Source organism: Gracilinanus agilis, chromosome 5 (genome assembly GCF_016433145.1).
Source record: "Gracilinanus agilis isolate LMUSP501 chromosome 5, AgileGrace, whole genome shotgun sequence".
In the NCBI taxonomy this organism is placed as follows: Eukaryota; Metazoa; Chordata; class Mammalia; order Didelphimorphia; family Didelphidae; genus Gracilinanus; species Gracilinanus agilis.
This window is the reverse complement of record NC_058134.1, coordinates 225209780-225225016: the sequence shown is the minus strand read 5'-3', so window position 1 is coordinate 225225016 and position 15237 is coordinate 225209780. Positions and strand designations below refer to the sequence as shown.

The 15237-nt window shown below is 43.7% G+C and overlaps 1 protein-coding gene across 1 annotated transcript in view; it reads right to left on the bottom strand.

Moving 5' to 3' along the window:
• SLC41A2 (solute carrier family 41 member 2) overlaps positions 1-15237 on the bottom strand; it is a 97319-nt gene that overhangs the window by 19029 nt on the left and 63053 nt on the right. The window contains exons 8-9 of the mRNA XM_044677633.1: positions 3208-3339; positions 2004-2152 (exon numbers count right to left, since the gene is read on the bottom strand). Of these exons, the coding sequence (XP_044533568.1) occupies positions 2004-2152; positions 3208-3339 (281 nt within the window). The remainder of the gene's footprint in view (positions 1-2003; positions 2153-3207; positions 3340-15237) is intronic.

Genomic DNA, 15237 nt, shown 5'->3' with positions numbered 1-15237 from the left:
AGGCCTCTCTTGCCTCTCTAATTGTAAAAGACCTTGTGGCTAGAAGCCTTGTTTAATTAACCTCTGTGCCCCTCTGCTGGGCCTCTAAATTCTTACCTGGTCCTGGCTAGAGTTTCTCTCTCTCAATCTCCCTACCTTCAACCTTCCTAATTGTAAATAAATAAACTCCCATAAAAGTCAATTCTGACTTGAGATTATTCCTTAATTGGGGAAATTTCCCCTGGCGACCACCTTTTAATATATTGAACCCATAAAACCCCTTTCTCCTCCTTACATACATGCAAGGCATTGTGCTAGGGGCTGGAGTTTGATTCTAAGCTTTATCTTTGTTCTAATAAGCCAAGTTATATGTACATATATGTATATATACATGTGTATGTGTATTATTGGAGTACTGGCTGCCAATGAGAAAATCATTTAGAAAATATATATTTATGTGTGTGTGTGTGTGTGTGTGTGTGTGTGTGTGTGTGTACACAAACATATTCCTAAATGATTCCCACATTGGTAACCGGTCATCTCAATAATATTGTGTTGACTTCAGACACTTCTTAACTGTGTGACTTTGGACAAGTCATTTAACCCCCATTTAGCCCAGCAATGGTGAACCTATGGCGCGTATGCCAAAGATGGCATGCAGAATGCTCTCTGTGGGCATGCCAGAGTTGGTTACAGAAAGGCAGAGGGACTTGGGCGGAGCTGCTCCCCTCCCCCTATCCCCTGCCCCTCTGCCCAGCAAGGGAACACAAAGGAGGAAGGTGGGCAACTCACAGGAGGCAGAGCTGGAGCAGAGCTCTCGGGCCACTCCCCTCCCCCATCTACACTTGCTGAGGCCTTTTCTCGCATGTCCGGCCTCTCAGCCCAACAGCTAGTGGGAGCTCTTCCTCCCCTGTGTGAGGTAAGGAGGGGCACAGCTGGCACTCAGAGGTGGTCTCTAAGAGGTTCACCATCACTGGCCTCACCCTTACTGCTCTTCTGCCTTGGAACCATATTGCTTCTAAGATGGAAGGGAAGGGTTTAAAAAATACACTTCAAACTTCAGTGAAGAGCTCAGATTTCTTCTCTTTAGACTAGTTCCAGTCCAAGGCAGGGCCAGGCACACATTTCCCTTAGAGACTCTGTAAGATGAGGCGAGGCAGGCTGGTGTCCGGGGGAGCTCAGCCCTTTGGAGCTCGATCTCCAGCGTCACCGATTATTAGCTGGGTGATCTCGGGCCATTCTCCCTCCTGTGCCTTGATTTCCTCGGCTGTAAGATGGGGAAGGGTGCTCCCTACACTCCACAGCTGCGTGCCAGATAGAGGAAAGTATCTGAAAGTAGGTGCTTATATAAATGTGACCAATTCCTCTCAAGAAGACTTTATCAGCCAAGAGGGGATTATGAAATTGTTCATTTTCAAAGCACAAGTCAATAGCATAGACTCTTAGATTCAGAGCTTGAGAGGACCACAAAGATCACCGAGCCCAACCTATTCATTCTGCAGATGGGGAAACTAAGGCACAAAGTAGGAATGAGATTTTCCCGGCAAGACCCAATTAGTAAGTGTCTAAGGGGGTACCCTGACTCCAGAATTGCAAGGTCAGCGCCCTCTCCACCAATCCATGCTGCCCCATCCTGGGTCACTTCCTCTCTTTTCCTCTTTTATTCATTTTTTTTTTGTAACCCTTACTTTCTGTCTTAGTTATAACTCTAAGGAAGAAGAGTGGCAAGGGCTAAGCAATTGGGATTAAGTGACTTGCTCAAGGTCTCAAAGCTAAGAAGGGTCTAAGGCCAGATTTGAACCTAGGGCCTCCCCACTCCAGGTCTGACACTATCCATTGTGCCACCTAGCCACCCCTTCTTCTTTTCCCCATTGCAATCAGGTCCCATACCCCCAGTAAGAAAGAGAAGTCAGTGTGCACAGTATATAAATACATTCTCCTTTGACTGCTTATCCAAAAACAACCAAACACTTTATTCTCAAAGGAACTTGGGCACCAACCTTTTTAAAGGTTTAAGTTCTTACCTGTAACACAGCAGCAAATAAGAATACGGCGATGAAGATTGCAGTCAGAGAAGTGTGACCACTTTTCATTAAGTGGATGGTATAGAGGAAAATTAAATGTCCAGGAATCACTAAAAGTAGAAGGACTTGGGCAGATTTGTTATTGACTCCTGTAAGAGAAAACATAAAGGCGCTTAAAGCTGAATTGAATTTGGGTTAATCATGATTAAAGGTAATAAATCATGATTGAAGGTAATAAAATTCTGCATTTCACTATCATTTGGGTAGCACGCACATCCACTTTAGGTTTTTCTTAGCATCACTCACAGAGGGATTCAGTTTTTAAAAATCATCCAACACTCTTGCTCCCATCAAATTCTCCTGACTGGTTCGTGAAGACTTGCTAAGCAGATTGGCCCAGAAGTCTCTTGTGAGAACTGAGGGAGAGCAGGGAGGAAAAGGGAAGAAGCCTTTTCTCCTGGGAAGTTCCCACCTGCTGCTGCTCTCTGAAGCACGAGCTGCTATCTCAATGTCTATGACCTTGTCACAGGGGAGAAGGGAAAGAGGAAGCCTGGCACAGGAGCTCTTTTTGACTGGATCCCTCTGGATTTGTATTAAAGAACATGATTCTTTCTACCCCCAAGCATTCCTGGGCCCTTCTCCTTCAATCTCTCCCAGTCCCAACAAGTTACCACAAGTGAGAAGCTAATTCTCCCTCCACAGGGATGTTGAGAGCCATGTCACTGGGCTTATGGGATAATGTGTGTTGTGTCTTAACCCTTCTTCTGGAGGGACCTTGGAAATGCCCTACCTCACAGTCAGCACTTCCTCAGTGTTGGCTGAAATGGCCTTCTATGCACCTTGCTCTCTGGCCCGCTTGGCACTCAGAGCTTTTCTCTCTATTTGGCTTCCCTCATGCTGACCCATGCACACAGTGTCCCAGAATGAGCACCCAGCTCATCATCGGGTGATCTCTCTCCCTCTCTCCCTCTCTGTCCTGAGAATGGACCCCCAAAATGGTAAATCGGGGCTTGGAATAAGAATGACAACAAATACAGATTTATTGGTGAGAGTGGGTAGGTTCAAATCTAGATCTATGCTTCCCATTCCCTCCAAACAATGCCTCATATGGCACTTGACCAGAGGAGTTCAATGGGTACCACCTGCCTGAAAGCTCACCAGTCTTACACAAGATTAAAAAAGAGGATCATCCCAAAGCACATACCTGGACCAAAAAAGGTTCGGCATGGGTAGTAGCAGCCTCTGGCTTCATCAGGCACCTCGCCTGGCTTGCCGTGTAAATGGAGGTAGGTAGAAATTCTACTAGCTTGTATAGCTACTAAATTACCACCAATACCTAAGACACAAGAAAAGACAAACCCAGATACAAGTGGTTAGGTACACTTCGAACAAAGACAAAGCTTTAAACCTCTAGGAAAAGAAGAGGCTGTGAAAAGCTGCAGGTCATAAGTCTGGGGGTTGGGGGCCATGGGTGACTTTGGAAGGGGTATAATTTCACCCACCTAAGCCTTATTTTCTTCACAAATGGTTATTGAACCCACTAGTAAAATAAGGCTGAAAACATTACTTGGCAGTAGAATATGTAGAAGTAAATGACAGCAAGTGATTTCTAACAATCAGATATCCAATTAAGTCAAGTTTCTTGTTGATTTTAAAACAAACTAGAAGTGCTCTTTTTTTAACTTTTGCAAGAGAATATTTCAAAGGATTAAAAAATAAATAAAAATGCACGCATGTCTATACACACATAACACTCCTTTTTCTCTTTACTTTTTCCTCCTCTTTCCTCTCTTCTTTTCTTTCCTTAATAGTCCTGATCACATCATCAACCTGCTTAAAGAGCTTCAATGGTTTCCTATTCTAAAGTTTGCTTTTTTAAAACTCAAACTGTATGTCATCTTCATCATTTTTGGATGTCATGGGAGAAAGTGATTTTCCCAGGCCCATGATTTTACAATTGTAGCCTGTTCCAACTATGTAGCTAATAGAAAGAAGCTAATGACACTCATTTGACATGGGAATGCAGGATCTTAGGAGGAGGGTAACCTACTGGTCACAAAGTCCCTCTCACAGGTATAATAAGACAACTATACTACCAGGTCCCTGAGGTCCCTTAAAACAGAATAGGAACTTAGGACAAGACTTTTCTTTCTTCCTGAATCCTATTAAAAAATCAGATTTGCTCTTGTACTTAACCTTGGAAACCAAACACAAGCGTTCATTATGTGCCTCATTGTGCGAGAGACCAGCAAGAGAAAGATGAAATATCTCTCCTCCAAAAACCTAATCATCTTACACATTTAAGATTTGGGGACAAGGTTATGGTTAGTAGGTTTTGTGTTTGTTTTGTGGGAGACCATTACAGGTTGAAATCTGAATTTTCATTCAGGAAATCCTAGTTCTGTGGAGGCAAACCTTGGCTAGAGGGGGCACTCAGAGCCATCGCCCCAGCACAATGTTTGCTACAGTTTGTTACTAGAAAGCCAGAGGGATGTGGGGCTGGGCTGCTCCCCTCCCCATCTCCACATGCGCCTGAGGACCATTTATCACACCACCCGCCCTTCTAAAAGATTCACCATCACTGTTGTAGTCTCTCTTCACATGCCTTCTAGTAGTGGTATCCAAAGTAGGGCTGGGGCTCATTTTTTTAAAATCCTTACCTTCTGTCTTAGAATTGATACCAAGTACTGGTTCTAAGGCAGAAGAGGGGTGAGGGCTAGAAAAATGGGGTTGAGACTTGCTCAGGGTGGCATAGCTAGTAAGTGTGAGTCCAGATCTGAACCAAAGTCCTTCTCTATCCACTGAGCCACCTAGCTGGTCCTAGGGCTGATTTTAAAGGAGGAGAGGTGGGGTAAGCAGTTAGTCAGAAAGTGGGAAGCATGCCTGCAAAAGCCAATCATACAGTCTGTCTCCAATACAACACTCATCACTCCACCTTCTCCCTCCACTGTGCAACAAGCTCCCACCTGAACGCTCCCTCTGAGCTAGATACTGGGCCTTCTGAGTAGCTCTTACTTAAGTATGACCCAGGTACCCAAAACAGCTGTTGCCCCGGCACCTTTGGAAAACCCCTCTCTCTCACCATGCCCAGCTCTCTCCCCAGACCACCTCGTGGCTTTGGTGGGCATCCTCCACAGGGTTCTGTCTTCTGAGGCAATCATGGGTAAAGGAAAGTTGATCCCTTTTTTCCTTGTGGGTGGGCCAGGGTCTCATGAGATGAGCAGGCACGGACAGGTTGTGATTTGCATTCCTGATCCCAAACCCAGCTCTCTTCTAAACTTTCCAAATGATTCCAAGTATTCAATCATCCTTCCAGTCACCCAAGTTCCCAACTTTGCTGCTATCACCGTCAGGACTCTCCCTTATCCTTACATATCCCATCAGTTGCCAAGCCTCTATAGCCCCAGTACTTCTCATGGTCCCTTTCTTTAAAACATCCTCTACAAAACTGCCAAAGGGATTTAATATATCCATATATATACACATATATTTACCAATTACATGTAATAACAAATTTCCACACAAGTTTTCCTAAGTTATATGATTATCTGGGTTATCCATGTATTATCATGCAAAGCATATTTCCATATTGTTCATTTTTGTGAGTGAGTAATCTTATAAAACATGAACCCAGAGGGATTTTTCTAAGGCACTAGTCTAACCCCACCGCTCTCCTACTCACTACACTTCCTGTGCTCCCAACTGACCAAACAGCGTTTCCTTTTTCTCATACTTTTACAACTTTCAGTAGTTTGGTCATATACATACTTACTGGCATAGTAGCACATGTATATAATTGACAAATTAATGAATATACACAGTAGGGGAATATTAAAAATGTTTTACTTAGAAAGATGTGTGACCAAAAAAGTTCGGAGACTCTGGTCTGGAGCACACTATGGTAAGTAGATATAAAATCATGAACAGCAGGAAGTCAGCGTGAGACCAAAAAGACTCCAAAGGAACTCATTAATTGGTCAAGCATTTATTAAGCCCTCAGTACAGAAGTACAAAACCCTATGGTAAGGGTGCGGATGTAAGGAGAAAAGCCGGCCCAGCTCTCCAGGAGCCCAGGCTCTATCGGCAGAGAGAAGACAGGGAGGTTTCAGCTCTAAATCAAGTGGACAGGTGCCATAGTCTTTCGGTGCAGCAGGAAAGCAGATGACGATGTCTCTTTTTTCATGGATGATAGAATCCTATCAGCTTCTGAGGTTGAGCTATTTGACAGTGCCAGGGGCTTTGGTGACAAGAACCTTCTTTTCTGGGTCTTGAATAATTGTGACGATAGACTCCACAGGGGCAGGGCTAGGCTGCATTTCCATAAGGATCACTTTCAGAAGAATGGGCTGGAAGCACTGCTATTCCATGGGCTCTTCAGTTCAAGGTCCTGAGCCATCTTTGTCTGGGTCCAGGAGGATATTATGGTCATGGTGGTGATGGTGAAGGTTTGATTTGCCTGGCCCATGCTGCCTCCTGTCCTAGACTGGCATGCCTGCCCTGTGAGTGGCAGTTGGTTGGCAGCTGGTGGAGAAGGCTGGCCTCTTCCTTGGATAATGGCTGTGAAACTGGGCCAGTGGTCTGGATGGCTACTGCCACTCCTAGGGTTCTAGTATGTGAAAATGTACCCAACAAAGGAGGGCAGGACCCAAATCAGGAAACAAGTCATCTCCACTAAATGGAGTAGAGATTGTCTCAGTCAAACCACACTGCCTTATGACTCCATCCACAAGCATTTCTGAAACATTCCCTAGGTGCCAGGCAAGGGTGAGGTGTAGGGATACCAAACCAAAAGGGCCCTGGGGAGACAATGTGTCCATATCATACAAAAATATAGAGAATGCATACAAAGTCATTTCAGAGGGCTCTAGCTGTGGGCCTAAGAAAGTAGGACTTCAGCAGAGCCTTAGAGGAAGAGGGGGCGGCCTGGGATGTACTAGAAGCCTAAAAGTGAGCCTGCACCTGACCATGATGGGGGAGATGCTATGTTCCTTGAGAAGAGCAATGAGAAGGCCAGTTTGGCTGGGGTGCAGAGTGCAGGGAGGCTCCAGAACAAGCCTGGAAAGGTGACCTGGAGCTACACTGTGAAGGGCAAACAGCATATGGTGTTTTATCCTGAGAACAGCTGGAGCCTTCTGAGCAGGAAGTGACATGGTCCATACTTTGGCAGCTGTGAGGAGGCTGGATCAGCATGCAGAGAGGCTTTAAAGCAGGAACCTCAATTGGGAGGCATGTTAGGGTGGGTTCTAAAGAAGGGTGCTGGCCATACAAATAGAGAAAAGAGAGTGAAGATAGAATTGTCAAAACCTAGCAAGCAGCGGCTATGTGAGTCAAGGGGGGGGTCTCCATGTTTGTGAACCTAGTCACTAGGAAGCTGGTGCTGCCTTTGAAAGAAATTGGGTTTGGGGAGAAAGAAGATGAGTTTTGTTGTGGACCTGTGGAGTGTGAGATACCTACAGAGGATGTCCAGTTAGAAACGTCCAATAGGCACACTTTGTTCTGCAGGATTTGAGCTCGGGAAAGAGTAGGAGTAGATATACTTGCATAGAGATAAGAAATGAATCCATGGGAATTGATGAGAGAGAGGCAGACAGACTGCAGTTACCTTGAGGATAGAATTCTGCAAAGGCAGCTACAAAGATCTAAAACAGCAGCATCATAAACCCCCCCAGAGCAGTGAAAAGAAACAGGGGATGGGGAATCAACATCATTAAATGATGAAGAAAGATCAAGAAAGATGAAGACCAGGTCAGAGCCATTGGACCTGACAACTAAGAGATCACTAAAACCTTCATTGAGCAACTCCACGTCCAAACGCTGTGAGAAGTGAGGAGAGGCCATAAGTTTAAATGGTTTTTCTAGGAGTTTGGCTGTAAGAGGCAGGGGAAAGATAGGATGATTGCTTAGGGGAGAAGGGAGGGCCAAGAGACGTTTTTCTAAGAATGAGGAGACCTGAGCAAGTTGTTAGCAGCACCTAAGAAGGAGAAAGTTGGGAGGGATTGATGGTGAGGGTAAGGGGAGATAAGTGTAAGGGCAATATATCATTAGAGACAGAAAGAATGGTATCAGGAGCCCCAGGGTGGAATGGGCCTTACTGAAAAGGGTCACCACTTCATCAGATGCTGAGGAAAAGGAGGATAAGATAAAGGATGATGGCAAGAGATTCTGAAGGGTAGAGCAGAAGGGAGGAAAGATCTTATGCTGAAACAACCTCTAGTTTCTAGTCCAATGTAAAGGTAACAATACTTTTAGATCAGTGATGGGCAAACTTTTTAAAGAGGGGGCCAAAGGAAAGGAAATGCTCATCTGTCGGTCTGTTTCTAAGGCAACTCTTTCAAAGTTTCATTGTACTATATCCTACTCATTGTACTCGTCAGATTAGGAATAATGTCCTGCAGCCGGATAGAACATTTCAGGGGGCCGCACCTGGCCCATGGGCCATAGTTTGCCCATCACTGCTTTAGGAGGCTTTGGGCAAGCTCTGCCTGCACATGAAAGGATCAAAAAAGTGGCTGAGCCAGGAGAGAGGAAAAAAGCCCATTCATCTATGGGAGACAACAGAAGAGGCTTTTGGGTTGATTATTTTTTGTCATGACTCATTTGTATCTCCCACATGTGTCCAACTCTTCTACTGTCATACATATTTGAGGAAGAGTATGACCCAGAATTATGGGGAAAATGGTTAGTTGCTATATATTTCTCATAATGCTATTTCATTATATACCCTTTTATTTTTAATTAATTGAGTCCACTGTTGGACTATGAAAAGTAAATATGCCAATGGGGTTCATGAGCCATGGTTTTAGGAGTACGGACTGATAAAGCACATTGAACAGGGAGCTTTCCTGGGGAACCCACAATGTGAAATAGAGTAGAGATGTCCTCAGGCACATGTAAGTATGAACAAGGTCCTCTATAGAAGGGAAGGGGCAGTGAGGAAGGCATGAGAATAGAAGGCAGGAACCAGCTGCTGTGGAAAATAGGATAGAGAACAAATCAGGGAAGAGTCTAGAAGCACTAAATAAATTGGCCTAAGTCACTTATTTCTCATACACTGTGGAAAAAACCTAAAGACCATAGGTATGAAGGGAGGGGTGGAGGAGGACCTGTGCCCTAGATCCAGGAAAGAGCAAATGAGATCTGATGAGTGTAGAGAAATAACAAAAAGTGGAAATACCTTCAGCTGATGAAGATCAACAATTATCTGTCATGCACGATTTCTGAGAGCTGCCCAGGGGCCCTAAAGATGAAGTGACTTGCCCAGTAATCACATAGCAAGTTATGTGTCACAGGCAATCATTCTGGGTTCTTCCCCAGGCAGTCTGCTCTGTCTGCCCCTGCATCCTCCAGACTTTGCTATGTACCCTGTCATGTATAAAGTCCTTCCCCATTCCCTCAATGCTAGTGCCTTCCAAGAGTACCTACAATCTGCCTCACAATAGGGTTTATGTATGGCTATTTGCATGCTGTCTCCCCTTTTAGACTTGTAAGCTCCTTGAGAGCAGGGATTGTTTCCTTTTTCCTTTGTGTTCCTGCATTTAGCACAGTCCCTGGCACACAGAAGGGGCTTAATAAATGTTGGTGACTTGTATCACCAAGCCTCCAAAAACCTTGTCCTGGACTTATCCCATTTAGCTGGGGAACTACCACCCTGTTCTGATGAGTGAATGAGTTTCCCAGCCCACTCTATCCAGTCAGCCTGGCCCGTTTTCCTATCATACCCCAATCATGTTCTTCCCCTTTGCCCTGCCCACTGCTAAATGCTATTGATAACCAGACCTTGCTGTCTGCTCTGTCACAGAATCCTGCTGGGACATATCCTCTTGGCTTGGGAAATGCTGCCCTGTGTAATGCAAAAGATGCAAGAGAGGCTTTTGCTCTTGCAGGGGGCCAGCCAACTGAAAACTTCTGGCAGTTAGAAGCCTTAGAATTCTGAGAGAAGTCAGTTGGTTCCTGAGCCTTGAACAGAGCGGAAGGACCAACCAGAGCTCTCCTTTGGCTTCCGGTTTTGCTTTGGCCTGTGCTTTGTCTCTGGGACAATTTGAACCTAGCTAATTTCTCTGGACTTCTCCCTGACCTTCTCCATATTATTTCCCTGTTTTCCCTGCATGTTTCCCCGGGGCTCTGGGAGGCAGGGTGGCTTTGGGATTTTAGTGAATAGACTTTGTGGGTTTAGTTTTCCCCAATAGGCAAGTAGGACATCCTTGAATTAAAACTATTCCTTTAGTATTCCCTCTACTTTAAGAGCAGCCAAATCTTCCCTGGCTGAGAGAGCAGGTTCTCTCTCAGTCTAACCCATTCCTGAGACCCTCCCCCATCTTGAGTTTCTCCCTAGCGGCTGTCAGAAACCCCAAACCCCTCTCTCCTTCCTGACCAACTCAGAACATTAATAAATCCCTTTGTTACCTAATCAAACCCTCTGGAGAATCATTGTGTTGTAGAATTAGGCAAGGGTTGAAGGGGAAGGATTTATTCTCTTTATTTCCTGAGGGAAACTGGAGGCATCCATCTTGGGAGGAAGTAGTTGCCCAACGCTTCTTCCTGAATCCCTTCAGTTTCACTGACAGAGAGGAGTCTTGTGACTCCTCCTTTGAGGACTTGAGAAACTGACAAGAAAGCCCTCAAGTCAGATTTCAACCACTTCTGTCTGGCCCTATTCCTTGTGTCTGTAGAAGTACCTTTCCTGCCTGGAAGGGTTCAGCCTATTTCCCCTCAGTATCCTCTGTCTCTAGCTTGGGTGTCTAGTCTGTGTTACCTGCCTCTCCTGAATACCTCACCCTGTACCCTTTACCATCCTAATACCGCCTTGTCCATTCCTCCCTAAACTCAGCCATTCCTGTCATTCCTCTCCTATTACCTCAATCACCTTTTACCCCTCCGTCACTCACAAGGGAAGGAGAGCACCCCCCAACTTTAGTGTCCCCCTTTTTATCCATAACACCTGGGGCCTGCACCCGTCAGCAAGTCCCTCAAATAGCATTTCATTTGGGGCCATCTTCTTGCCATCCACACAGCTGCCACGTGCATGCTTTCTTATTTTCTACCCAATCCCCCAACCATTCCCTCTTTCCAGCTCTGGAACTGTAATCAAATCAAATCTGCTATTGTTCATGGAAATGGCATGTTCATCAATCCACCTATGACTCCATTAACCATCCCTGAAATTTCTCAGTGTGAAACACCTCTCTCTACCTCCCCTCCATGTGTTTGTTGTCTCCACTGATCAGAATGGAGGTTGCTTCAGGGCAGGAATCCTCTCAGTTTTGTATATGGACCCCTCAAGTTTAGTATTTGTAATTCAGTCGTAATGTTGTGTCCAACTCTCTGACCCCATCTGAGGTTTTTTGGGCAAAGATACTGGAGCAGTTGGCCATGGCCTTTTCCAAGAGTTTAGTATTTGGTGCTTGGCAATGTAGTGACTCATAAAAGCCTTTTCATCCATCCATCCATCCATCTATCTAGTCTTATCTCTCCAAGGCCACTATACTGTGTTGTCTCTCACATAAATGTTTTTACCCTAGAGTACAGATCCTATTTCTCAAGTTTCAAACCTGAGAAATAAAGAGAAAGCTCTACTGTGAAATCAGATTCCAAATTCTGAAAGACTAATCTTCTAAAACACAAAAGTAAAATAATTCTCTAGCTTTAAGATATTTATCTGAATCCTTTATAGTATTATTTATGACCAATACTTTCAAGAAGACAGGACAAAAATAAGCATATAATTTTCTTTAAAGGTAAGTATTGCATATAATAGATGATCTTTGAAGGAACTTAGATGGTTTTGGAATATATACAAGAATGGGGAGAAAGAGCAACTAACTAAAAGAAGGAAATTTTGAGATACTTGTAAAATTGTGATTAAAAAACTAGCAGTAAGCAAGCTTCCAAACACCCACCATCCTGATTTAAGAACCAGAATGTGGATGAAACAGAGACATTTCATTCTGGATCCTTAGGGTAATAAGGGCTAGGCAATAGAGGTTAAGTGACTTGCCCAGTGTCACACAGCTAAGAAGTGTCACATTTGAACCCAGAACTTCCCATCTCTGGGCCTGATTCTCTATCCACTGAGCCACCTTTAAATGGTTATGCCTAAATCAGATGCAAACTTTTCCCATGTTTTGAAAATATAGATTTTTTTAGAGCTGAAAGTGATCTTAGACATCATCTAATTCAATTTCCTCCATATCCCCATTTTTCTAGATGTTGAAAACTGAGGCCTCTGGAACTTTAGAGGGAATTGAAGGGATTAGAACAGCAAGTGGTAGTGGGAATTGAGTGAACCACAATGACTTCATTTTGTGACTCAATTCTGGAGCAAGCTTAGTTCCCTTTCTATTCAATTATGGACCTAGACCAACTTCTGTCTTGTGAGAAATTTTTATTCACTTGTGGGAATTGGGAGAAAACCATGTTGCATTGTTTGAACCTAGCCCTTCATAGCTGGGAAGCTGGACTACCTGTATCTGCTGTTTAGAGACCCTTAATTTAAGACCTAGATTATGTTGACCAGAAACACAGTAAGACCCAAAGATTGATGCAAGTTTTCTCACATTTATATATCTCAAGGAACCCATATGTCTTTTTTTTTTACATTTTTTTAAACCTTTAACTTCTGTGTATTGGCTCCTAGGTGGAAGAGTGGTAAGGGTGGGCAATGGGAGTCAAGTGCCTTGCCCAGGGTCACACAGCTGGGAAGTGTCTGAGGCCAGATTTGAACCTAGGATCTCCAGTCTCTAGGCCTGGCTCTCAATCCACTGAGCTATCCAGCTACCCCCAACCCATATGTCTTATCTGAAAATTAGCCCTGTATTGATCAATCAATTATTGTTTCTCTGTTCTTTTGATGGTTTATAGACACTTGGAGAAGACTGAGACATTTTTTTTTTTCAAATTTTAGGAAACTGCATCTGTTTGCTCTTCCCCTCCCAAACTGGAAAGTCCTTAATCTTTCCTTCAATTAGAAATCAGATTACCTAACACTGTATCCTGCTTTGTACCCTGTTCATTGTTTTCTTTTAATTAATTGGTTTTATTTGATTAATTGTTCATAATGTATAAACATTTGTCTCCTCCTGTATTTGGAATCTAGTGCCAAAGCTGAGGAAGATGCTGGTCCCAATTTGTTATGCAATTGGCATGCAACTGCTTAATAAATCAATATGCTCAGAAGCTCCAACCTTTCTTTCCTCAGTCATTCCCTCTTTCATACTCCACAGAAGCCACATTAGTTACTTACTACCTGAACTGGGACTAGAACCCATCTCCTTCTAGTAAGACAAAAAATGAATTCCAAGTGAAAAAACTCAGGCATCTAAAATAACTCCCACTATTTAGAAACAGTCTAACAGAAAGCTGGAGATGTGACAGACAGGAAGCCTGCAGACAGCTAACAAGTCCCTCTTACACCCATGCATTCAACACTACCAATTTTTTTTAACACCACTACAGTACCCTCTCCCCACCAAAAGTAAACAGAAAAGTAATCTTAACAGGCGACAACAAGGAATGAAGTAGCTAAATGTCAGGCTGAACTAAGAAAGGGAACTATCCCAAACTCTGCTATCATTAGTGAATGAAAAAGGAAGGTAAGGCCACTCCAAGGGCTTCCTATGGCTTCATGGTCCCCACTGATGGATGTGGCAGTTTAACTAGTTATTTTCCAAAGAGAACACTCTATGCACAGACCAGAAGACATGACCCCAAACAGGGGATCAATATGCTTAGATTAACATACTTCTGGACAAGGGAAAGGCTCTTAAACAATCAGCCCATTCGACTAGGCTTACTGTTATACTGGAAGGTGAGACTGTGAATTAGCCTGAGCCCAGAGGTTTGGGAGGGCCTGGAAAAATTATGCCTGCCTATGGCTGATCAGGCTCAAGATCCTCCTGGACACTGAGAAATGAGGGTGGGAACACAGAGGTTCAGGGTGAAAGAGAATGAGGTGCTCTGGCAGATGTGGGGCACAGACCATGATGACACTGATGCCAACATTCACAGGCAAACAGAGGGCCCAAGACTGACCTTTAGCCCAGCATTGCCTCCACTGGCATCCAAGGCACCCTGGTGGATCATAGCTGCCTCCCAGCACTTGAGTGCTGACCCAAGAAATTTTTCACATAGGAAAAATGTGTAATTTTTTTGACTGAATTGAACCACATTGAATAGTTCTTAAATGATCATCTGTATCTGACAGATACTTCTAACTATTTAGTAACTTTTGGGGCCTAGATGCCAATTATTAATTTCTCATTTGTTGTTACTATTGTTCATTCATTTTCAGTCAAGTATAACTCTTTCTGACCACATTTGGGATTTTCTTAGCAAAGATTCTAAAGTGATTTGCCATTTCCTTCTCCGGCTCATTTGACAGAAGAGGAAACTGAGGCTAACCGGGTTAAGTGACTTGCCCCGGGTCACACACCTAGGAAGTGTCTGAGGCTGGATTTAAACTCGGGAAGATAAGTCTTCCTGACTACAGGCCCAGCACTCCAACCACTCTAGTACATAGCTGCCCCACTAACTTCTCATAGCTTCTTTCAGAGATTACAATTGGCCTTTGTGAAAGAATGGAGGTAAGCAGAAAGATGCCTAGAATATCTAATTTGCAAAGTGGAAATAAGAATTTGAGTGTGTTTTTTTTTTAATCTTTTGAAAAACAGAAAAGTTCAGCAATAGCAACAACAAGAACCTCCCTTGAAATTTGCCCTTCCCCTCCCCTTTAAAACAGTGCAAGTCAATCTCTTTTTGTGCCAATGAACCCCAAATAAAAGTCTGGAGCATTATGATACTTTCAAAATGGAAATGATAATTACTAGGACTTAAACCAAATGTAGCTTCACAATTTCCTCATCATGTCTCATTTAGTAAACACAAAATTCATTAGCACTAACTTAAGATGATTAAAGAAGAATTTCCCTACAAATATGAGAAAGTTAAGAGAAAGTTACGAGGGAAAATGTGAACAAGCCCCAGAAAGGTACATTTTAGCGCAAGAAAAGGAAAGACTTCCTCATGACTGGTGCCTTCTGAAGACAGAATGGGCTCCCTTAGATGGCAGTAACTGCTCCAACACTGGGGAGCATAAACACAAGCTGGACAACTTCCCTGCTTCTATTGAAGGCACTGCCACTATTTCCAAGCATGCCGGAACAACAACTTTTCAGTCAAATATATTATTCTGGTAAAACTTGATTAATATATTTCTATATTTTAATTTTTCATCCAATTC